Source organism: Arvicanthis niloticus, chromosome 18 (assembly GCF_011762505.2).
Source record: "Arvicanthis niloticus isolate mArvNil1 chromosome 18, mArvNil1.pat.X, whole genome shotgun sequence".
In the NCBI taxonomy this organism is placed as follows: Eukaryota; Metazoa; Chordata; class Mammalia; order Rodentia; family Muridae; genus Arvicanthis; species Arvicanthis niloticus.
In genome coordinates, this window is record NC_047675.1 from 5,328,059 (window position 1) to 5,353,677 (window position 25,619).

General features: G+C 45.8%; 1 protein-coding gene across 2 annotated transcripts in view; it reads right to left on the minus strand.

Annotated features, from left to right (window-relative positions):
• Arhgap10 (Rho GTPase activating protein 10) overlaps positions 1–25,619 on the minus strand; it is a 238,734-nt gene that overhangs the window by 46,189 nt on the left and 166,926 nt on the right. For both annotated transcript variants that reach the window (XR_013104773.1, XM_034522388.2), the window contains exons 17-18: positions 24,129–24,234; positions 22,090–22,249 (exon numbers count right to left, since the gene is read on the minus strand). Coding sequence is in view for 1 of the 2 variants with exons in the window: in XM_034522388.2 (XP_034378279.1) it covers positions 22,090–22,249; positions 24,129–24,234 (266 nt within the window). In the remaining variant the exon portion in view is untranslated. The remainder of the gene's footprint in view (positions 1–22,089; positions 22,250–24,128; positions 24,235–25,619) is intronic.

The following is a 25,619-nucleotide window of genomic DNA, read 5'->3' on the forward strand; positions in this document are numbered from 1 at the left end:
CGCTTCCTCAGGTCTCCACACAGTGCTAGCACAAACAGAGGTCTGTCACTGCAGTTCACAGTCACAGGCTCCTCAGATGCAATGAAGCAGATGCTTCTGCCGTAGGACTCAGTCACAAGCAGACATGGTTCTGCCAACTCTTCATGCCAGGCCACCAGAGGCCACGTGTGGATAGACTCCATCACTTCTGCCAGAGGACAAGGCTTGTCTGAAATTTTTGCTTCAGCACCCAACTCAAATTGCATCTGAGAGAGGATAAAATCCTTCAGCTTCACAAACATGTTTCTGCAGGAGTCTGGTGTTTTCCAGTACTGAAGAAGGACTGTCGATTATTGCTGTGTGCTTCTGGCAGCTCTAGCAGCAGGTACAATTATTCAACACATGCAATATGTTTGACATTATACCAACTTTGGACCAGATTTCCTGAGTCTAGAATGCAAGTCCCAGCCACTAAATTTCACTGTGTTCAAGTAAGTCCCATCCATCTGATATTCTCCACAATGATGTGCTAACCTACAAATGGTGTCTCACTATAAGCGGACATTTCCAACACATAGTGGCAAGTCAATGTGTTCCCTCTCCCAAGTACATCCTTGTGGGGTTGTGTGACTACGGTGGCTCTGAGGGAACCCAAGCACACACTGATGGCTTGGTGTGTGTGCACTACAAGTCAAACTGAAAACCAGTTTCCAGATATCTGACCAGTTAGCCCAATCCCAGGACTATGTATGTGTCTATTCTGGGGCATTCAACTAGACTTGATAATGGGGCCTGCCAATCAAGCACCAGTCAGGTCAGCCTTGACCATTTTAAGGCTTCGTATTGGTTTTGGTTTCATTAAAACTCAGAAGCTCAGAGCTGAAAAGCGTCCTTGCCATCTCGTGTATCAGCCTCTTTGCAGAGATGAGCAAACTGAGGTCCCTGAGGGTAAAGCTTTGCTCCTGTACCCTCTGCTCATCAACGCCACACTCAGGCCTTATGCCCAGACAAGGTCCATGGAGTCAACTGCTATTAGTATTCTACTGGCACCAAGGCTTTGTCCCCAACAAAGTATGATTTGCAGGTGCCCCATACCCCAAAGACAAGGTATCCCTGCAGTAAATACATAAATACATAAAGATTTTATCTTGTCATTATTTGTTATTCTATAAAAATGCAATGTGGCTACTAGTTCCATGGCATTTATACTATATTAGCTATAAGGTAACTTAAAGTATACAAGAGGATATGTGGGCTGGAGAGATGGCTCAGAGGTTAAGAGCACTGACTGCCTCTTCCAGAGGTCCTGAGTTCAATTCCCAGCAACCACATGGTGGCTCACAACCATCTGGAATGGGATCTGATGCCCTCTTCTGGTGTGTCTGAAGACAGCGACAGCATACTCACATACATTAAATAAGTAAATAAATATTAAAAAAAAAAAAAAAACAAGAGGATATGTGAGGTTATATGAAAATATTATGCTGTTTACATAAACGGCTTGAGTGCCAGTGAGTGGTGTGGCAACATGGGGCAAGGGATGGTAGCCAAAAACCAATTTCCAATGGCTACCAAGAGACAACACACATCAGTATAAGACCCTTCCTCCTATCGTGGGAAACTGGAGAGGGACTTCAGGACTTAAGGGAAGACAGGAGCAAAAGACATGCTGTTTCTGTGCACGCTTCCCACAGACGAGGGCTCTGACCTGAGGCTGGCACTAATTTTGTATGTCTCTTCTGAAAAACACCTTCAGTTTTGATTTACAAGAAGAAAGAAAGAGAGAGAGAGAGAGAGAGGGGGGGGGGAGAAGGCAGGGAGGGAGAGGGAAGAGGGAGGGAGGGAGGGAGGGAGAGAGAGAGAGAGAGAGAGAGAGAGAGAGAACACACACATTATTTGGCAGATATATGAAGCTGACAGGATTCTTGTTTTTCTTTCTACACTTTAGACTTTCTTTGGGGAGACATGTGCAGACGCATCCCCAGGCCTCAAGGATACTGATTTCTGCAGCTCTCAAAGACTAGATAGATAGTAATGCCCAGCTGACTGGTTTCTGCCCGAGCAGTTTCAGTGGTCAATCATTTCCCACCAGCCTTAACAGAGAGGAGCGTACCCCACAGTCACAAGCTCCATCACAAGCATGTTCCACGGCGTCAGCAGTGGGAGTAACACCTGCGCCCTGCCAGTGTTGGGCAGAGACAGTGAGACCATGGCCACTAAAGCTCTGATAATATTATGAACCAGATGCCAGTTAAGATGTTCACCAGTCGCCGGGTGGTGGTGGCGCACGCCTTTAATCCCAGCGCTTGGGAGGCAGAGGCAGGCGGATTTCTGAGTTCGAGGCCAGCCTGGTCTACCAAGTGAGTTCCAGGACAGCCAAGGCTACACAGAGAAACCCTGCCTCGAAAAACAAAAAAAAAAAAAAAAAAAAAAAGATGTTCACCAGTCATTTACTCCGGGCTAAACAAAGGGAGCCTCTTTAGCACAAAGCAAAGATGCACCACCCTTATACCATGGTGTGAACGTATATTCCCAACCATAAAGTGCTGTTTTCTGGTTTGCAAACATTTAGAAAATCACTCCAGATGTGATGTTATCCATGTGCACCTGCACACATCTGGGAAACCCAGCATCGCATTTCCATGGTCAGATGAAAGTGCTTTCCCATATATAGCCTGCAGCTTCCGCTTTCAGAACCCAAATGTCTGCCAATTTTCTCCTCACTAGAACTTTTCTTCAGTGTGCCCTTTGATAAGATGCAAGGAAAAACTTTAAAACAAACAATAAAGGCCCAAAATAACATTAATGAAATACGTTCTATGTTAACTATGACTTACATTCCATAACTGATACTGCCCCCCCCTCCTGCTTGTTTCTTATTTACTTTTTTTCTGGGCTGAAAGCATCCTAGAAACTACTTGGTCTTGGAAGCAATACAGATATCAACACAGGAAGCCTACCATTTGCCATCCTGAAGACCCAGGGATTGATCTCAAGGGAAGCACCCCTTAAACCCAGTATCAACTCTGACTTAAAATGTCCTATCTCACATGCTACGTGAAAACTTTAGTCCCAGAAAACAAATCTGGAAGTAGCTGGCGTCAACTCACAGAAGTCTCACGGTCAACAAAATCTTTTGAAACACAGGTGAGCTGGGTAACTCGTTTTCTAGCGGGTAACAGTAAGTCATGGATTAAATCTCCAAAATGCAATGTGTGAATTTTAATTACAAAGAAAAACACTCACCACAATCATCTGAAGCCTGTTCCAAGTGCACATGTCCTAATGGCCTGCCTCATTACAAGATCGTCAGCACGCTCATTTGTTCATGTTAGCACACACGAGACCCACTGTCAGTCAGCAATGCTGCTTTCAGAGGTGACACTGGGTGTGGCAGCGGGATCCCTTTATAGTTAACCACTTTTTCTAAAATTAATAGCAATAGTTTTTTTCTTCTTTACCAAAGAACTTTTCTTTCAAATTATAATTCATATGTTATAAAGTTGGTAATGTTTACAATATTGAAAATGTCAAATATTTACAATATTTAAACGCATCTCTTAGAAGCTAAAAACCAACCATGTGTTGTCAACTTGACAAGCTCTGAAATCACCAGAGAGATAAAGCCTCTGGGAATAATGATGAAGATTCCCTACATTAGGTTAGCCTCTGGTCCTGCCTATAAGAAATCACATCATCGATACTAAGTTAACTAGAGTGGAAGATGCCCTACTACAGGTGGTGTCGTTCCACAGTTTGGGGCTCCAAGCTTCTTAAGAGAAAGCTAGCTGAACACAAGCATTTAACATTCTCTGTCTGCTGGCTATTGCAGCCAGCTGCCTCAGTCTCCTGTGGCCCGCCATGCCTTCCCCATCATGATGGACTATAACTTTAGCTAAAATAAAGCCTTTCTCCCTTAAGTTGGTTTTGTCACGGTATTTTATCACAGCAGCAGAAAAAGCAACTAAACATCCACAACCCCACACAGACAGACAGTTCTTTTAAAGCTTTGATGACTAGTTTTTAGGGTCTTGTCTGGTGTTAAAGAGGAAAACAACCAATACTCTGTGTGGCTACATATGGAACTCAGCTTCTGAGATTTTCAATACTCTGTCCTTGGTTACACACATCAGGCATAGCCTTTGCTATATGAATCTATCAAAACTAAACTTCAGGGAAAGTTTAATATAAAATACATAGACTGTATATTACCACTGAAATTTAAGAACAGTCATAAATGCATATTTAAAATAATCTAAAGGCCTGCCTTTCCAACTCTTTCTACCAAACTGTGTCTATAGGGGAAATCACATATTTCCAAATACCAGCCTCTCCTCCAGTGTGAGCTGTATCAATCACATCAATAATCAATCAGGGTGTTGGTCAATCACGTCAACATCTTAAGTGATACCTCTTGAAAGGAAACAGAGAATCCATCTTTCTCTACTTCCTGCACCTTTTAAGGAAGAAAGGACCTAGGACCTGGAGCCCTCCTCAGCTGGGAATGCTCTGTCCCTCCCACAATCACAGTCCTTGGGCTTCAGGAGCAAGGACTTTGCTCAAGGGAGCTCACCCTGGTCAGGCCTAAGACTGGCTTTGCTTTGACACAAATGTTCCCAAACATATTTGATGAGTGTATTCATGCACTGCTGAACACATTCCTTTAATTAGAAAGAGAAAAAACAGTCGAGTAAAACAACCATAGAGCCACACACAGAGTAGAGCAGAAGTCCTTCATCCAAATTAGTGTTGACAGTGTCATAATAAAGAGCTCAGTGTTCGTGTTGGTATGAAAGGCTAAGAACCTATCAGACAGTCACACAAACTTACTCCATCACAATGGAAGGGCCCAGAATCAACACCTTCACCACTGAGAGTGTATTTTCAGACAGACCAGCACATTAAGATTTTCTCATAATTAAATCCTATCTAATAAACTTGGAACAACTAATTCTGAAACCCGAGTGAAAATTTGCGAAGAAACAGGGTTCTTGAATATTCTTGGGGTATTTCCTAATAGATTACTGCTAATTGCTAAGAGAAAGGAGACACATTTACAGCAAATAGTCTAAGCAGTCACCGTCTGTGACAATTTTACAATATGACAATTTCTTTGATAGTCTTCATTAAGAGGGGACATTAATGCTCTTATCCCCACATCTACGCAGGCCCAGAACACCTTCAAACAGCAGCGTGCGTCAGAATGAGCTATAAGGATGTCTAATGCGAGACCCTCAAAGCCTCTAGGCTCTCTGTTTCTGCCTTGTTAGCCAGAATAGTTTCTTGGGGTTCTAAGGTAGCCACATTTGGAAAGAAGCAGAAACCATATATGGGTGGGAAGCAAGGCTCTCAGAGAACCCAGTCCAGGCACCAGATGTGACTATAGCTGCTTCCAGATGGCTGCTCCCAACAGCCCTTCAAGAAAACTGTCCTAGTTCAGGCCCAGGTATTACGGAGCAAGGCAAATGAATTCCGCCTTCCCTTATTTATTTAATCATGAAAACAAGACTACTTAGTTGAAAATTGAATTTCGTTTGTTCTCCTGCAATAAGTAATTGGATACCACAAATGAGACAGAAATGGTCAGGCAATTGTAGGGTAGCAGAAACTATCTAAACGCATAAAGTACAGCCAGGTGAGGTGGCACACGTCTTACATCCCGGCACGTGGGAGGCAGAGGCAGGTGGGTCTCTGTGAATTCGAGGCCAGCCTGATCTATAAAGGGAGTCCATGACAGCCAGGGTTATACAGAGAAACCAAAAATGAATGAATAAATAAATTAATTAAATAAATAAAGGCAGAATCTGCTCTTTAGGCAACAGTGTCCTCACCAAAGGCCAGAGATACCCAAAGTGTTTAAGCTAAAATGTCATTGGTTCTGGCCTGGTCAGAGGCCTGGGATGTCAGGAAGGAAGTCTGGTTTCTCATTCTCCTCCTCTCCTATATAAGCAGATCTCCCTAGAGTCTAAACACACGGCTACAACCAAAGCTGAGAGACAGTACCAGGACATGTGGTTGGGACAACTGGACTGACCAGCTCATCCCCTGTACCACACTTCAATTTCTGTCCTACCTCCTATACAAGTCCCTAGACTGCCAGTTCAGCGGTGTGCCATTCCCAGTGGTCCGCATGCTGTACAGAAGCTCTGCCTTCTTTCTCTCAAGTTCCCACCTATGGATCTGTAATAAAACTCCTTCCTGGATGCCCCTCTCAATTTCCATGAATATTATCTTTAAATTCACGAGAGCCTGAGAGCCGCTGACTGAGTGGAAGCCTTATGTGGCCGTGACATGGGTGTCAATGGTGAGCTCAGCGACATGTCAGTCTCACAGACCACCATTGGGACACTTAATGTAGACTGTTAACTTGACAAGCCCTATCCAACAAACCCTGTTGGAATTTCTAGACTGGGTTAACTCAAGTGAAGACATACCCTAAATGTGGGGTTCTGAGATGAACAAAAAGAGAAACTGAGGTACCATGCAGCAGCATTCATCTCTCTGCTTCCTGACCATGGCTGCAGTGTAAGCAGCTCTCAGGCTCCTGAGCCCTGCCTTCCCCACTACGCTGGACTATGCTCTCAAACTGTGAGCCAAAGTAAACCCGCCCTCTTTTAGTTGCTTTTATTAGGTGCAAGAAAAACAGCAATACAACATCTTAGCCAAGTGATCGATGCAGTTTCACTGATTACTACTACTATCCAATCGTGATACGAGAATCATACACAGAGCCTGAATCCAATCATAGAAACCCTCCCCCCTCTCCTCTCCCCCCTCTCTCCCTTTCCTCTCCCCCCTCTCTCTCTCTCCTCTCCCCCCTCTCTCCCTTTCCTCTCCCCCCCTCCTCTCCCTCTCCTCTCCCCCCTCTCTCTCTCCTCTCCCCCCTCTCTCTCCTTTCCCCCCTCTCTCCCTCTCCTCTCCCCCCTCTCTCTCTCCTCTCCCCCTCTCTCTCCCTCTCCTCTCCCCCTCTCTCTCCCTCTCTCTCCTCTCCCCCCTCTCTCTCCTCTCCCCCTCTCTCTCCTCTCCCCCCTCTCTCTCCTCTCCCCCCTCTCCCTGTCCTCTCTCCCTCTCTCTCCCTCTCCTCTCCCCCTCTCTCTCCCTCTCCTCTCCCCCCTCTCTCCCCCTTCTCCTCTCCCCCCTCTCTCTCTCCCTCTCCTCTCCCCCTCTCTCTCCCTCTCCTCTCCCCCCTCTCTCTCCCTCTCCTCTCCCCCCTCTCTCTCCCTTTCCCTTCCAAAGAGAACTACCTCCCTTGCAGCCTGGCAGTCTCAGAGTAGCTGTATTTCTTACGTGGCACAAAAAGTGTCTTAAGAGTAGAGCCGGAAGCTGCACATCTCTTGGTTATAGCAAAGTCCCTTTGGCCACAGTCCAAGGAAGAAGCTACAGAACTCTGGAGTATGAAGAGGAAGTGTTGGAAAGTCTGCTCATCTTTACCACAGTAAGATGCATGTGTTTCCATCCTCCATCCAAAGCCATATATACATAACCAGACAACGGCTAGGAACAAAGTAGCCAACCCCATATTAACCTCAAGACATAAAAGTTTCACAGTATGCATCCATGTTCCCTTCCTCAGACTAAGCTGTGCATGACCCTAGCAGACCTCAGTCCTTATGCTAGGGACCCCCCAGCTACAGGAAAGCATGTATCCATCTGTATCATCGTAGTGGGGGACCAACTCCTCTCAGGGCTCAGTTCCCAGCTTCCTCTTTTCCAATGGCTCTAATGACATTTTTAATGACTTAATTTATTTATCTCTATCCTTTATATATGGGGTTAGGTTCGGAGAAAATCAAGCTAGACCATGGGAGACTGGAGGGAGAAGATGAATCTAAGTCTCACTATGAAGTTGAGGCTATTGGTGAAGTCTCAATCCTCCTGCCTCGGTGTCCCAATGCTGGAATGCACACTTGTGTGAAGCTATGGTGAAGTCTCAATCCTCCTGCCTCAGTGTCCTGATGCTGGAATGCACACTTGTGTGCAGCTATGGTGAAGTCTCAATCCTCCTGCCTCAGTGTCCCGATGCTGGAATGCCCACTTGTGTGCAGCTACAGTGGCTGGAAATTCCATCCACCCGTCTCTAAGTCTGGTCCTTTATCTGCTACAAGAGATCTTTTTTAAATTTGCTTTTGTTGTTTTTTCTCTTAATGTATTTTTGTTTTATTAGATTTCGGGATCTGTTTTCTACTCTGCTACCTTAGAACAGGCTAGAAAGATGACTCAGCAATTAAAAACTGGTGGGTTCTCTTTCAGAGGACCCACATTTGATTCTAGCACCAACATGGCAGCTCACAATCGTCTGTAACTCCACCCCCAGGGTGTCTAATACCCTCTTCTGGCCTACATGGGCACTGAGCACAGATGTGGTATACAGACATCTATGCCAACAAAACACAACCACACATGTCAAAAGCAACACTACATTTAAAAAAAAAAAAACATGGTTTTGATCTGCTTTTGATATCAGTATGTATAAACGCCTAAGTGGAAAGATCTGGTGTCAGGCAGAAACCTGTAAGCTGTAAAGCTTCACTGCGGTCCCCTCTCTGTCCGTGTTAGTTGTCTCACTAACTCCTGGATCAATTCCTTGACGGTAACAGTGGCTGGGCAAGGTCTATTCGGACTTCAATGGCACAGCAATGCGGCACGAACACTGTAGGCCCCTTATGGAATCTGGTTGTGATCCTCCGTTACATCATCCAACACATGTAAGATAGAAGAAGGTGAGAAGCCCACACCAAGAATACCGAGGGAAGGCAGTGAGTGCAGAAGGAACGAGGAGCACAACACAGAAGGGTTTTCTTTAAGGAACATGGAAGTTGAAGGAAAGAATGCAGACATCCAGAAAAGTCCGAGAGTGCATGTGTCTGTGGCCCGGGGAACACAAGCCAGCAGAAACCACAAAATAAAATGGTTACATACGAGAATCAACCCCCAGGAGAGGACCCTTCCACATCAATCCGTCAGAGCAGCGCAGCTTCCTTGTGCTTATTAGCACATTAAGCACATATGACCTGATTCTGTCATTAAACCTCCAAATGATGTCTAATCCCCTCAGTGGTCACTCCCCACGCTTTCTCCTGAGCAGAACTGGCATTCCAGAGACCGAGTGAGTGGTTAGAGCCGTCCTGAGGAGAATGACTCCTCTCTCAGCACTGCTGGGGTCAGGAAGGGGAATGCTGCCAGGAGGAACACCAGGTAAGTAAGTTCCCTTTTCGATATATGATGAAGCCGAACTGACTACACAACAAAGTGCAAGAGGAGGCAGATGCAGGGGATAAGGCAGTGGAGGCTGTGGCCCCGATGCTGTGTGGTTTTGGTGCACTCTGTTACTTTATGTGAACATATACAGAACTGCGCTCATTTACAAAGGAGTATAAATCTTCCTCATAACCTATTAATGCAACCAGTTTGGAGATTTGGTTTGGCACCGTCTACAATCTGAAGCCCATGTGTGACAAACATCACACAGCTGTGCGAAGATTAATATGAACATTCTTGGGACGCCGCTGGGCACTGCATGTGTGGCTCCAGCAGCTATAGAAAGCTCATGACTTAGGAAACCAAATACGGGGATTTCCTTTCTGACTCCCACACATTCCCAAAGAGGCAGACACACGGACTTTTGTGCGATTTAAACTGAGAGCCATCCACGTTGTAACACTGACCGAAATGCTATGCATCATTTAAATTTAAAAAAAAAATGTTGACTTATTTTTCTTGGGAAAAGGGAAGACCACAGGGAACTGCCTAACTTGTTGCTTAGCTGTCTAAAATCCTTCTGGAACAAGGCAGGCTGTGAGGAAAACAGAGTAAGTTGTGTGACCTTGGATAAGTTAATTTCAGCTCCAAGCTTTAGCTTCAGCACAAAATGCGCCACCTCCCTACCCCTCTGAGGAGAGTTGTGGCTCCTTCTCCATAGCAACTAGGGTTTGCCGAGGGTCTGAGCCACCAGGTACCCAGTAAGCCACTGGCAACCAATCTCTTCTCTAAGCAGCCTTGATCAAACCTAGAGAAAGACATTCCTAGGAATATACAAACAGCTTTTTAAATGTCCATTCAATGAAATAATGATTGCATAAAAGAAAAAATGTTAAGTGTAACTATCAGATCATTTAACTATTAGCACAAATAAAACCAGTTACATGGTCAGCACAAAAACATCACCTAGCTAAATCTATTAATCATGGCCAACCCTGGCTCATCTACACATTACAACCCCAAGATTACCTTCAAGCAAATCCCAACCTAAAGCAAAATCACTAGGAATCTTCATGTCACTAGTTGTGACTAAACTGCAGAATCATGATGTAAGAATACTGTAGGCTAGAAGAGCCTGGTGGCAGGGGAGTGGGTGAGCTGACCCCAAGGATGTAAGCATGGGAGAGCTGCCCCTTGCCAGCTGCAGCTTTGCATCCTGGCAGTGACTGACAGAGCTCGCCCTGGTGGTATGGGTGTAGAACTGGAAGGCTGACCAACTCAGCTACCACACAGTCCTAGATCTAGGGCCCGTCTGCTTGAGTTGTGCCCTGCTGAGGAGGGAAGAAATCTAGATGAGTTACTCTGATACAGATACACTCAAGCCCAGACTGAGTGACAGAGAACAGGAATGAAGCAGGGCACACTGAGTTGAGTCGGTCCACCCCAACATCTACCCATCTTTGAACTGCTGGAACTTGTTAAGAGGCTGGTCCTTCAGATCCAAAGCTGCAGGATCTCCATGGCACAGGGTAACAGTGGATATCCAAGAGGAGTCCCAGTGAGACTCTAGTAGAGACAGTGTAGCAGAGGCCCCCAAACCAAACCAATGACTCATTGCCAAGATCTTAAGTAAAGATGTATGGACAAAAGGGCATTCTGTGGGACACACAGACACATCGACACTTCCATGACAAGATTTGGGGGTGGGGTGCTGTTTTGTTTTTATTCTATCTTCTTTTAGGGGGTACAAGAGCAGAGGATGGACACAAAGGGACAGGGAGATGAGTGGGATTGGGGTGCATGATGTGAAATTTACAAAGAATCAATAAAAAGTTAAAAACAAAGAAAGAATATTGTAGGCTAATTGTGTCCATACAGTGACAACAAATATCAGCTGTTCTCAGCAAAGTGCTCAGTGGATAACGATGAAACCATTTGCAGCTCTCTCTCACCGGGACCTGTGCTGATACAGTGAGGACCTGTGACATCAAGTGAAAACTAAATCCTTACCCCAAATCACTATGGATGTGGAGCTGTCCTTAGTAGGAATAGCTACTTAAACACAAAAACCTACAAGTCAGGTGTAAATACTGCATAGCACACTCACCTGCTGAGAGCTACAGAGCGTGCTTTGTATTTTTGAAAAAGTAATTCAGAAGACACACTGAGGAGGGAGAAATCTAGTTGGGTCATTGCAATGCAGACACACCCAAGGTCAGGCTGAGCAAGGAGAACAGAGACGAGGCAGGGCACATAAGATAGCACCTTACTCCAGAGAGCCTGGAGCCTACAGTCAGCACTTAGGAGACAAGGAACGGAAATAAAAACAAGACAGCCAAACTGATCTCTGACCTCCACAGTCACTCAAAAGTATCAAACAATTGAAAAGTGGACACGGGAGTGCTTTTGAGGGGCTCTGCATCCAGTGCTGTCGGCCTGGCAACACAGACTGTGTGACATGGAACTGAGCACAGGCCTCTGGACTCCCAGGCTTCTCAGGCAATACCGGCCTGTTAGAAGTGGATGACTTTTCCTGGCATGCTTATGAATGCTTTTGCATACGAGTGTAATTCAGAGCTCCTACACAACCTGCAGCAATTGAATCTGGGTGACCAGCTTTCAACCTCAGGATTTCTCATCCCAACACTGGGAACTGACATACACTTCACCTACCAGAGAGGATGATGACAGCATCCATAATGAAGAAACAGGACCTCATCCTCAGTACTGCTACAGAGGTTCCTGCTGTGCCTGTTAGCTGACATCCAGTTTGTAGGAAAAAAAAAAAAAAAAAAAAAAAAAAATCAGGGTAAGCCTGACCCTGCTGGCTGGTAAGCCATTTTTAAACTGACCTAAAATATTCCCCAGGTGGTGTCAGGATAGCCCACTGTGTTCATACTGTTTGCATAAAATTATTCAGATGTTACTTTAAGGCCCTCTGGGCTTTGACACCTGCCATGCCAAGATGCCCACTAACAACCTATGAACAAAAAATGGGTCTGGCATTGGAGAAACATGGCACCCACTGCTGCACTTTCACCACAGTGCTCTGTGATGAAGAGACAGCATGTGGAAGCCTGGGAATGGCTTCCTCAGGGCTGTATCACCTAACCCTATGACTTGGGTGTCCTAATAAACTCAGCTGTGAGGGCAACTGCACCTATGAGTACTTCCAGCAAGTATCCCAAGAGTGTCATCTTTCTTTGCGACCTTAACACTGAGGAAGCAGGGCAGCAGGCTTTACCAGGAAGGCGTCTGACTAAGGCAGGCCTGTGTAGAGGCCTACTTGATACAGCAATTCTGCTCACTCCGACTTTTAGTGAAACACAACCTGGAAGATTAACAGAAGTCTATGAGACCCAGAATGGCATGTCCCCCTAAAGTACATGAGGAAAGACCGACAATCTTTAGGTTAGCCATCGTCTGGCAAGAATATTCTAGTCAAAACATTTAGTTTTGCCATTGCAAACACTATTAGGGTGTGGTTTGGTGACGATGTGTATTTAGCATGCATGAGGATTCAATCTCCAACACTTAAAAATTATTTAAGAAAATGGATGTTATAAGCTAAGATAATAACATATGCTGAGCTATCAATTGTCCAGTAAGCCCAGTAAGTCTCAGAGGCTGAAAACATTCTAGCCTAGATTAGACTGCACAGGGGCTAAAAGCTACCAGGACTAGACCTAGGTTAGCAGAGACAGGCAGTAAACCTTGGAGACAATTACAAGAGGAGAGTAAAAGTTACCTTTACAGGGAAGGGCAGGGTGAGTCGGCAGGGAGAGGGGAGGGGAGATGATGTAAAGGGTTTCCCTTGCTGCTTTAATCTTGGGCTGAGCAGGACTGAAGAGGAAGGGACGACCCAGCTGTAACAGCTGGTTAACGAGGCCTAAAAGACAGCACTCCTAGGTTCTAGGCATGATATTATGGGGCTCGGGGTTTGGAAGAGGTCTAGGTGTGGAATGCTTCAAAGGACCAGTTTCCACCTAAAGCTATGTGACCAGACTCTTGATGTCACACAGGAGACACCCAAAGCTATAGCAATGTCTATATACAACTGTGCTAAAATAAATCAAAACATCGGAGAACCTGATTGTGAGAATGAACTAAATTGTAGGTGTCTCACACGCTCCCACAATCTGACAGGTGATGTATGTGTAATGAAAACCATGGCAAATCAAAGGAAATGAAAAACTGATTTTAGTAAGAGGACTTAGCAGAAACTCAAGACTGCCTTGATTGGTACCTGGAGGTCATTAGGAGTCCAGGAAAGAGCTTTCTGCTGACAGCCTCTGCACCCTAGTCAGAGAGCTACCAACCCTGGTCTCCATCTCCCCATTCTGCCCCCATCTGAGATCTACTATGGAGGACCCTTCAGGTTGGGTACCCAAGAGCAACCTCACACTAACAAGCCCAATTTCTTTATAGCCTAATTCCAAGCTTGTAAGAGGAAAAACTAGGTCTCAGCCCAGATTGACTATCTGGTACTATGTTTGTCCCATGGTGTCTAGCAGACCTAGAAAGGAGGAGACCAAAACTTGCAGACAGTGATTGAGAAGCTCATGTCCATAGTGAGCAGGTCTCAGAGGGTTTGGACAGTGAAATATAAGTACCAAAATACTGTAAATCACTACAGGGGTAGGAGGACTCAGAGTCCCCCCCCCCCAAAAAAAAAGATAGAAGTGACTCTGAATTCAAAGTCCTCTCTGAGTATTACATACACAGAGGTAGCAGGGACCCTCTGGGATATATGGGGCATTTTCCTCTGCATGTATCCTAGTCTGCTTGAGAATATGTTTGAGAACTTCAGTGGTATACATGATGTGTGAGCACCCTCCAACAGAAAATCTGAATATGAAAAGCTTTGCCACACACATCAACATGACACTCAAGACTTCCAAATTCTGAAGCATTTCTTTATTTGTACTTTCAGATTAGTTCAGATCAGATTAGATCAGATCAGATGAGATTAGATTTCAGAACTGGTAAAGCCTATGAACCTATTTCAAAATCCAGGAAATTACAAAGTCTGACCCTGAAACACTCTGATCCTAAGCATTCTGAGTAAGAGTTGTTTAATCTATACATCAATGTACCCTTTCACTATTCCAAATTGTTCATGAAAACTGTGTAACTTTAAGACTTGCTTATAGTTCAAAAATCTAAAAACTCATTTCGTTACATTTTATTGCTGGAGTATTTCGTGTTTATCTTCTTCTACTTAGAATGTTTATTGTAACTTGAGACTTCTGAAAATATTTTCAGGCATCATGCAGGTGATTCAGTGTGACCCACAACCATATCAAATCTGTTGTTTAAAATCAACTTAGGATGATCCAGCCCAAAAAACAATTAAGCCTTCCTCTAAAAGCCAGGAAAACCAGAGGGGGCCAGAGAGTCATTGCGAGACTGCACAGTCCTAGGTTGGATTCCTAGCAATTTAGAACCTTCAGGAAATTCTTAATCCAATCCCCAACTTCCCCACCTCGTAGCTACTGAGGGCAACAGCCGCTCAGATGGTGATATCAGAGACCTAACAGAGGTGTGCTTAGGAAATGACAGGGAGCTGCCATTTCGACAGCCATGTCGGTGGTAAGGACAGGAGGCAGGCGATGGGAACCGGAACTGTGAGGCCAACACCACCTGAAGCCCCTGGTGGAGCTTCGTCCCAGGTGAGGCGCATCCACCACACCTGCCACCATGCAGAAGTGAGGCAGAAGAGGCGCAGTAAGGAGCCCCCTTCTTGTCTGACCCACTTGTTCTGAAAACCACCTGACCTCTCGGTTTTCTCAAAATGCAGCAATTACTAAGTCATTTTATTTAAAATGTGACTGTTCAAACATATTTATCAGTTAAGGAACAGGCTTTAACAGCCAGGTTCAAACGTCGGCTCAGCCACTTTGCCTGTTTTACTGCCGCCTGACTGTGCACTTGGTCTTCAGCGTGAGATGCGGGTATTAGCTAGCCCTGTCCTGGTTACTCAAGAACGGTCTTTGGTTCTTGTTTGACAGGTGAGGATGCTGGCAGTGAGGCTGAAGAGACCACAGGAAAAAGCCCCCCAAACTGAGGAAGCAGAATCCCACAGGAGGAACTGTCTTTCAGCACTCCTGATGACAAACTGTCTATAAACCATTTCAAAGACAGTTCACAAAGGAGCCGAGCTAGGCCTGGCACAAGAGTATTTCCCATTGAGTTTTGAAATTATAATTCCCAATTTTGTCTTGGGCGGTGCTGAGAAGACTCTGAAGACTGTGCAACTTTGTTTTACAGAGAAAACCAAGCACTGGGTTCACAGAGGCAGAAATCCAGCCCATACAGCCCGATGCTAACCTCCCCCTATTATAAAGGGCCTGGCAGTGTCTACTCTCCTGCCTGCCCACACCCACTCCACACAGTACCTGACTCCCTCGTGCAGGGAATACAAACACCCTGAAAGAGACGAGTGGGATCAGGTTCCACACCCTCACTGTGACCTGGAGGCCCGAGGACAGGGCCTCTAAAACTCAGACGCGTCGGCAGAGAAGGTCAGGGTGGGCAAGACCTCGGAGGCCAGCAAGCTTTACTCCAGCCCCACCCCAGCCTTACCCCTAACACCTGACCTTCCTTTGCTCATTCCTGGCAAATCCGTCTGCCTCGTCCTGAGAATGCTTTGTGAAACAACAGAGAACCTGCCCTCCGTAATCACAGCCCTCCCATTTCCTGGAGCCCATGCCAGGGCTTTCTCTAACGCTGGGCACCCCCATACTTCAGAATGCCTCCTTCCCTTGGTGGCCCCTGGGAAAGGACACCCTCGGAAGCTCTTCCCGCACCCTAGCTCTCTGCTACGCAGCACACGACTAGGGAATACTGTTATCGCTGTCTTCTTTTTTGCCTGAAAAGAAGTTTCCTGCACTGCAAAAGCCTTTTTAAAAGTCTGGATGTAAACCCAAAGCATGGAACTGTCAACACCAGAGACGCAAACACTCATGACATGGGGGCATCTGGAAAGTATTCTGTGCATGCCCACAGTTCAACACCCTCGGACGACCGCTGGGAGACAGCTCCACAGCGCTCACCGTGAGGACGCTCAAGCACTCTGAATAAAACACCACAGCGCAAACTTATAAAGCCTATGATTAACATTATTTTTAAAAAATGTATAAATGCAAAAAGGAAAAGGGGGCTTGGGATAGGGGTTTCCTAAGGGGGGTGGGGTGGGGGAATGGGGAAAGGGGATGCCATCTGAAGTGTAAATAAAATATCTAATAAAAAAAAAGAAAAAAAAAAGAAAACAAAAAAAAATAAAATTAATGGTGAAACAAAAAAAAAAACAAAAAAAAAAAAAAAACAAAACAAAACACCACAGCGCTGACTCTAACGTGAGCGCCGCCTCGCTGAGTCACGGCTAGACTACCCATACACCTAATCAATGCAAATGCTACCTAAAAGGTTGCTACATGGTTTCATTTGGGTCATAATGACAAGAAAAAGAGACTGCATACTCCGTGTGCACCCATCGTGCACCCGTCACCCCGTGGTACTCTCCATCAGTGGTGGCCGTCACCCGTCACCCCGTGGTACTCTCCATCAGTGGTGGCTGACACCCGTCACCCCGTGGTACTCTCCATCAGTGGTGGCTGACTCCCAGCATCTGGCAAACTGTACAACCTTCCAGTTGCCCTCCTTTGTCCTCTATGATTGGGGGCAGGGAGCTGGTTGATGGGGAGACGTATGATATGTATTTCCAACCAGAAAACAAAACAAACAAACAAACAGAACCAGAGCATAGGATAGAAACTTGCAGAAAGGACACGGATATTGACATTCTGCACAGAGCACGATCATCACAAATGATCTCCATTCCAAAGCAAGAGAAATGCAGTATAGACCTGTCCTAGTTTGCTTTCTGTTGCTGTGACCGAACTGACCAAAGCCAAAACAAAACAGAAACAACAAAAACAAACAAACAAAAAAAAAAAAAAAAAACACAAGTCGGAAGGAAAGGATTTGTCTGGCTCACAGGTTACAACCCATCTTTGGGGGAAGCCAAGGAAGGCTACAAGCACAATTTTAACTTGGAAACCACCCAAGAACCCGATTGCTCAGCGATCTTTCTCATCGCAGCCCGCATGCATGCCTAGGGATGGCACAGACCACAATGAGACAGCCCTCCTGCAGCAATCAGCAATTAAGAAAATGCCTCACAGGCAGGCCACCGGCCACCCTGCCAGACACATTCCTCAGCTCTAAGTTCCTCCTCCCAGGTGTAGGCGAGGCTTGGATCAAGCTGACCAAAACCAAAACAAATTAGTAGGACAAGGCTCCTCGCTCCAAATACTTAACACGATTACTTTGGAAAAGCTATCAAGAAAATCTTCATCAACAAAAAGTTTTATGTGAACAAAGTTTTATAGTCTCCATGTATTCTGGGATCTAAAGAGACTACAAGGTCTAAAGGTTGGTCCTAGGACAAACTTGACAACCTCCTGTCTCTATGAGAATTAACAAAACACTTGGGCAAACTGAAATACCATTTCATCACACTGAGGAGACAAACTGAGACATTCAACAAGCCAGCTAGAACCTGGATGACAGTCCTAACCGTCCATGACTGATTTGGTGGAGAGGAGCTAGGTGCCTTATGTCACACGGCGCCATCCTTTTCTGCATTAATGTGAAATTAAAAATCCCAAGAAGTCCAGCCTAATATTAATGTGTCCTTTGATGTTCTTAAGAGTTCTTTAGGACCTTCATGGGCCTTTGGATGGACAGACATGTTGTAGACCTTAGTGCATTAAAATGTATTAAAGCTAATGATGGGTTCAATGTGCACAGACAAAGGCCTGAGGTTACACCCACCCTACTGCTGTCTCCCTGAAGAGCTCCTCACACCCATGTGAACAATGAGAGGCACCAACTTAATGCTCAGCCCTCAGGCACGGCAACCCTTCCTGGTCCCTTCCTTCCAGTATATTCTGGCTTTTCCTCCTGATGTACTTCTGTCCTGCACACTCCTAGACCCTCAAGGGTTGACTTTTACCCTTGCTCCCTACAGGAAGCTTACTCTTGTAGGACTCCATGACACCTGCCATTTCCCACGTCTCATGTGGCCACTGGCATGCTTAATCACACTCATAGGCGACTCTGACACAAACCTAGGATCTCTTATGATTCCTCTTTATCACTGATACTAAATCTTGACATTTTCTCAAGGATAGTGTTTGTGTTCTAGCAACAAAAATCAAAGCATCTGGCCTCAAACACTTTCAGTCAGTCCAAGCCCAACCACCACCATCTGGTTGTGTTCCCCATGAACAAGCTATCTGTCACTGGACAGTATACATACGAACTTTGAACCTACAGAGATAGTATGACATACATCGAAGGCATCAGGCATGTGACCATGTGTTCCTGTGTGCTGGGCTGTTTGTTGGTTTTGTCCTTGTTTAGGAGGGGTGGAGTACCCAAGACTGAAGCCAGGGCCTTATCAGTGCCAGGCAAATACTCTACCTCTAAACTAGTCTTGTCAAACTCCCTCAGTAGGGTGGCCTGGAACTTAATGTCCATCTGCCTCAGTCTTTGTCTTACAGGCATGCCCAACAATGCTCAACTTCATGGTTTTAGCATGTATTTTAAACGTCTGTAGACACAAAAACCTCCAACCATCAGAAGCGCTGTATTTTAATGAACTAAAAGCCAATCTCATGTCCTGAACTATTATCCTGCCTACTTGTGAATTTCCCTCAGATCTCCCAGAACTGAGTTCTTACAGGTTCCTATGCAAGCCATAAGAAAGACAGCAGATTCTACTGAGTGATGCTTTTCACCCAGGAAAGCCCTGCCTTCTTGCCCATGCCCTTAAACCTCCCAGCCCTCCCTCCTGATTAAGTATGCCTCTACTCGCTGTTACACACCCTAGTCAATTAAGCTGCCTGAAGCCAGTTTGCCTGAAACCCTGTGCAGTCCTGTCCACACGCCACCCTGTCCACACCTGGCCAGACTCTCTTTTTAACCTCATGTCACGTTTCTTTGTGCCATCTTCTTAGAATAACCATCTCCAGGATATGGTCTGCACAACTCCACTCCACAAGTCATCCGAGGGATGCCTAGCTCCTCAGGGATATTCCTCAATGCACGGATGCACACCCACACGCACGCACACACCGAAGCTGACATAGCCTTCCCCGTGAAGTCCTCAGTATGCTCTCAGTTTTCCACACGGTCTCTTTGGCTACTTCTTGAGTTTCTTTCCCAACGGCTCTCATATTTGCTTCCACAAATCACACACATCTAACCCACAACAGGCCCTCGGCAAACAGTGCTCTGAATTACTGTAGAACAAGTACACAAAGCCATGGGTAGAACCACACTTGGAAATTCTGTGGGAGGTACAAAGTACCCATTTTACAATGGAAAAACAATTTTCTGTCTTGCAAAGAAAAGAAAATACACACAACACCCTGATGTTTTTGGCCCAGGAACACTCCTTTTAAAACAACATCTTAATGTTTAGTGTGCAAACGAAAGCAAGACATATGGAGTGAGTTTCTTAGCAAGTACATATGGATTTTATAAGGAGACCCAGCAAAGGGCTGGGAAATGATGGCCTCTGAAGCACATGAACTTAGTCTTTTCCTCACTCCAGGACCCAGCTGGAAATCTTCTGCCTCAATAGCACGGCACTTCCTCTGTGCTTTGGTGACGTTCCTACACTCAACATTTTCCCCAGTCCTGGGGAAGGAAAATAAGCAATGAGAGAATGAAACACCTCAATCGCCCCGCCCCTCCCATCCGCGCACACGCTGTCTTCTGCACACTCCCCTCGGGTCAGGCGCTGCGGTAATGTTTTCCTTCCTCACAAGCTTTTTAACGCCTTTTAGCCTCTCTCTCCTCTTTGCTTCTTATTCTCAACTGTCTATCAAAGGAACTCCATCCCTCACTACTTTCCAGTCCAATAGAGTCGTGTGGATAATATGGACACACAAATCCATATGCAGTTCTCACAAACACCCTTGTCAGCATATTTATTCTTCCGTAACGCAGGCCCCATGTAGGACAGGCAGCCCAATTAACTGGGCAGAGAGAAACAGACAACACCCAAGAAAACAAGCCACGGATACAGTAGGCTGAGGTAAGAGCTGCAGGATTTAGCACCGCCCCCCCCAACATGGTTGTCACCTACTTCCCAAGCAGGTCTGCCAGTTTCATCGCTTTGTCCCAGTACCTGCCACAGACTTGGCATATATTACAATCTTTACATTTTTTTTTTCTTTTTACCACACAAATGAGTGACCATGTGTCTTTACGGTCCTCACATCCCCTGAGTTACAGGCAGCCACGGGGAGCTAGCAAGGCCATCAACTCCAGCTAACAGAAGAGGTGGGGCCCTCTAGGACTTCTTGGAAGACTCTGAAGTATTTTTAAAAGTCACATCTTGCCTGGGTTACAGAGTACTGAACAGCACAACGGTCCCCTAAGAGATGACTTTAAACCAGAAATTCTTCCCCCAGTGCCCAGATTTGGCAGTGCAGGTAACAAGCTGAAATTCTTAGGACAAGAAGCCAGGTAGAACTATGAACTTTTAACTAGGAGGGGTCCAAAAAGGCTAAGAACTTTGCTCCACCCAGAAGTGCTTTTTGGTTACACTGTTTGTGTCTTGTCAAGGATAAAAGTGTGCCTTGCTCAATCCTGAGCGCCTGCCTTTGCTTTGTTGTTATTATTATTATTATTATTATTATTATTATTATTATTATTATCATCAAATCATAATTTTTACTTTTTAACACAGGGGTTATAAACACAAAAATGCAGGATGTGGGGAAGGGGATGACACAGAAGCATAGGTGTTCAGGGGGAGTACAGATATCTTCCAGAACAGGGTATCATCTGGGTGAAGATTCAGGGGACAGGTCACTATGACTCTGCCTATGATTCACTTGTCCTTATCTAAGTTGGTACTATCCGCCAAGGCTGCCTATCTACAAGGTCTATGACGACCCCCTGCCTTTGCTTTTCTTAACAGGCGGAAACTTAGTCCTAAGAAGTGGAGGAGGTGAGCCAAGGGCACTGGGCACAAAACCAACCCTCACACACACACACTGCCCTGAGTGACCACAACCAGTCAGCTGCATTCCCAACACACACACACCGCCATGGGGCAGACTACATGCGAGACACAGCCGCACTCAGGCCTGAAGTTGGGTACAAGATCCTCTAAACCCTGAAGCCACTCTTCTCCCATGCTCCAGTCTGAAGCTCTGCAGCCTAAAGGCAAAAGGCACGCGGCCTTCTAAGTGAGCAATGCTCCTGGCTGGCTCGTGAGAGCCAATTCTCATGACGGAGAAATGTGCCTTGCTGTCTCCTTCTTTCCATGGCTCTCATGGGAAGCCAGCCTCCTCTCCCACACAGCATCACCATGATTTACCACACCTCAGCAGGCCCCAAACAGTAATCATGCTTCCTAGAAACCACTGAAGTCATGACCCAAAAGAAACCCCTCTTCCTTCTAAGTTGATGACCCCAGGTATTTGTAACCACAGAAGGGTGACTGGCAGGTCTCGGCTCCATATTACTTCCATTCACTTTCTTATGCCCCTGAGCTAAAAAGCCCTTGCTTGACCAAGGGCCTAAGGAGTGCAACTAACTCATAAAAGTGAGGAAATCCATGGACAAGAATAAAAACGGTCAATTAATTATTAAATTAAACTGTCCACGATCACATCTGCACTGTGTATTCATTTGCATCTGGATGCAATGTTTCTTCAATGAAGCAATGAGGAGACCAGATAAGACTCCATCAGAAGACAACTGAGGTCAACTTCCTGGGAATAAATTCACAGAGATGACGAGACAGAAATAGACTGATGACAAAGCTGTGTACAAGTTAACAAGTCACATTCACAGGTACTATTAACGAAGACAAGACAGTGGTACCTTTTCATGATTTTCAATTAAGATTTCTACGACGATATTCTGAAACTTCAAATCCATGATGGCGGCAACAGTCTCTTCCTGTGGTCTCATCAGAGTTGGTCCAAACACCACACCTAAATTCGCCACCGTCATGAGATTCTGCTTCGAGTGACTTGACACACTAATATTGATTTAGAAGGAAAAACATCTGAGTTGGGTGTTGATAACAATTCAATTCTGAAACTGTATTTCCTTAATGTACTAAAAGCAAAAGAGGCGAACTGTCTTCAGTGTCTGCCTGTGACCTCTGAACCAAACAGCAGCCAGCACACACAGACTGGTTTGTCCTCTCCTCATCTACCCCTTTCCTGCCCTCCATCCCTCCCTCTCATCCCTCCCTGCTCCCTCTGCAACCAGTCTCCTCAGCCACAGGCTCCTTCCATGATGGTATTCTGAGTCACCTCATGCCTAAGCTCAGCTGATCTCAGACTGAGGTCCCTAAGACAGTGGGCTCTCACTTCAACTCTCTCTCCGACATGTGTCACAGGAATGAAAGACTAACATAGCTGGGGACCTTGCCAGAGTGAAGGACAATTCTGTCAAGTTGTCCCCACTGAGGAGAGACCCCATGCTAGCTAGTTCATGCTAAGCGGCCCTTCTTTCAACGGCCCCTGTCATCATTTCTTACATGTATTTTCTCAATATTAAATAGACAAGTGGATTTATATAGATATAAAGAATTGTGCAGCTCTCTTGAACTGATGACTGAAAATAAAAATGGAATCTCCTAAATTAATCATGGCCCGTTTTACAAGCATAAGTCATATTGCTTGTCATCTCAACAAGTGCGTCTTCTCCACAAATCACACGTCTATTATGCACATAGAAAAAGGCAGCCGAGGACACCCCATCTTTCCTCAGATCACCATCCCCTTGCTACCACAGACGGCTGGATTCCATCAGCTTCCTAACAATTAGATCTGCTGCGCCAGCACACCCTCACTCCCTCCTTCCAGTGCTGCAGCTCGGGGAGCACAGCAGACAAGGGAGCACAGCTGACAGGGGAGCACAGCCGACAGGGGAGCACAGCCGACAGGGGAGCACAGCCGACAGGGGAGCACAGCTGACAGGGGAGCACAGCCGACGGGGGAGCACAGCCGACGGGGGAGCACAGCAGACGGGGGAGCACAGCAGACAGGGGAGCACAGCCGACAGGGGAGCACAGCAGATGGGGGAGCACAGCAGACAGGGGAGCACAGCCGACAGGGGAGCACAGCCGACAGGGGAGCACAGCAGACGGGGAAGCACAGCAGACGGGGAAGCACAGCAGATAAGTGCTCCTATCAGCCCTCCACTTAACTCAGGGCTTCATGCTACAAGAGAAGACCCATTTGAAGGCTGACAGTCCAACACGTGCTCTCTATTGTCTTAACACACCTTGTTCGTCTACTACCTAGCTGAAATCATTTTAACATTCGCTGTAATCTGTTTCTTTTCTCCATAAGCTTCACAGAGTAGGGCTGCCATTTATCTTGTCCAACTATGTGCCCACTGGCACTTTCAAGTGGCACTTGGTTTTCTTTAGAGAAAACACAGGTTTCAAACACTATTCTTCACTCACATTTTATAGGTATAGTGATTCTGGAGTTGTATTTTTAAAACAGGACTGTAATCCATGGATGAATCCACTACTAGATTAAACAAACCTAAGGGCGTGTTCAATGTCAGTGTTAGGTGTGTTTGCTACCAAGCTCAATTTGCTAACAGACTCATACATAATCCTGTTTCCACAATCTGTGTGTGGGGTGATAGACAATCAGTGCCCTCTCCTTTCCCTGAGCTGCTGGCAGTGGCTTTAAACTGCTTACACAGTATCAACAGGCATTCTATTTCACCACCCTTGCTTAAAACGCACAGTGGGTCAAACGTCCAGCCTGGTCCTCAGGTCTGCCCCTGGGACTGGGGATACGTGATCCGCCCAGCTCCAAGAACAATGGCAGCACCCGCAGCACCCGCAGCAGCACCGCACCGAGGGAGAGCTGACAGGGAAGACCACTCACTTGGTTAGATGCTTCACCAAGATATCCAACATCTCCTTATTCTTCTCTGGCAGTTTGTGTACCAAGAAGTGGATGGCATTAACACGGGACTCCGGGCTGCCGCTTTCTTTTTTAAGAAGGAAAAGAAAAAGTGGTCAATAGAGTACTGCCCCTAACAACGATTGATGAGTTTGTTTAAGAGCTGAAAATAGAATGAATTTAATCATTGTGGGCAACTTCTGAAGAAAATTAAAGTATCTTTGTCAGCACTGTTAAGGTTAGAATTTCCCTCCACCTTTCAGGTAACTCCCACACAGCTTCGTGTATGCATGAGCCATCTATTCCCCAAGCATGCCTTTCCCAGGTTGGTGTTAACAGCACAGGCAGCTCCTGGAGCCAGCCCTGACCTACACCCCAAAGCTCACATGACACTCTCCAGTCTTTGGTAATCCACCAGGAAACACAAGCCCAATATCAACAACAGGATCCTTTCTGCTACAGGCGCAAGGGAATCTCCCCTAAAATTTATGCTGAAGTTACATCACTTAGGCACCTCAGAGACGGGCAGTTCTAAACTGAACCCATGCCTTAATTGATGATGTACGATAATGCATGCTGACTCAAGAAAAGGTATATATACACCTAACGAAAAAAATGGCACACAAGCCACAGAGGACCCTGCAAGGAAGTACTAGGGTGAGACAGGGCATAAAGGGAAGGAGGTGCAGAGACAGGGTCCACAGTGGGTGGTGCTGGAGGGTCCAGGGAAGGAGGGGCAGAGACAGGGTCCACAGTGGGTGATGCTAGAGGGTCCAGAGACACAGGGCAAGAAGGGCTGGTACTAAATTCTGAGGGCGCTGAGATGAGTGAGCTGTCCTCAGATGATTATAACATGGGCCTATCACTCGAATGCTGGTGAGGGAGAACACATGGCTTTGCACCGGTTATTAGTATATGAAGAAGGACCAGAATTTGTACTAGGAACTAGCCAGCCCTGCAGGACACAGGAGGTCTCAAATATCAAACCTCAAAAGAGCAGAAGCAAAAGAACTGTTGACTACGGAGGCTTTATATAAAAATCTACAGCTGTCAATTAAGAGGACTGCATAAGATTGAAGAAGATTCTTAGTGAGAAGAACATAATCTCAAGTCCATACTTTGATTTTTAAATAACAAAATAAAAGCAGAAACTCTGAAGAAATAGTCATAGGCTCTACTGAAATGAAATTTTGTTATCAAAGACTGAGACTCTGAAGGCTTTGTGGGGGAGACTGCTAGCTTAGGGGCCTACCCTGGCAGTGATGAGCAGCTTCCTACAGTAAAATCCCAGACTGTTATTCTGGGATTCAGCACTTAGAAATACAAGCTAAAGAGATCAGTTTCCTGCCCTCTAGTGATGGCATTCTTCATGTCTGACCATGAACAACATTTTAAAGCTATCTGAGAAAAAGCAGAGACTTTCCTTTCACGTCTCAAGCTCCTCTTCCCAGGAGCCTACTCCAATTCATTAAA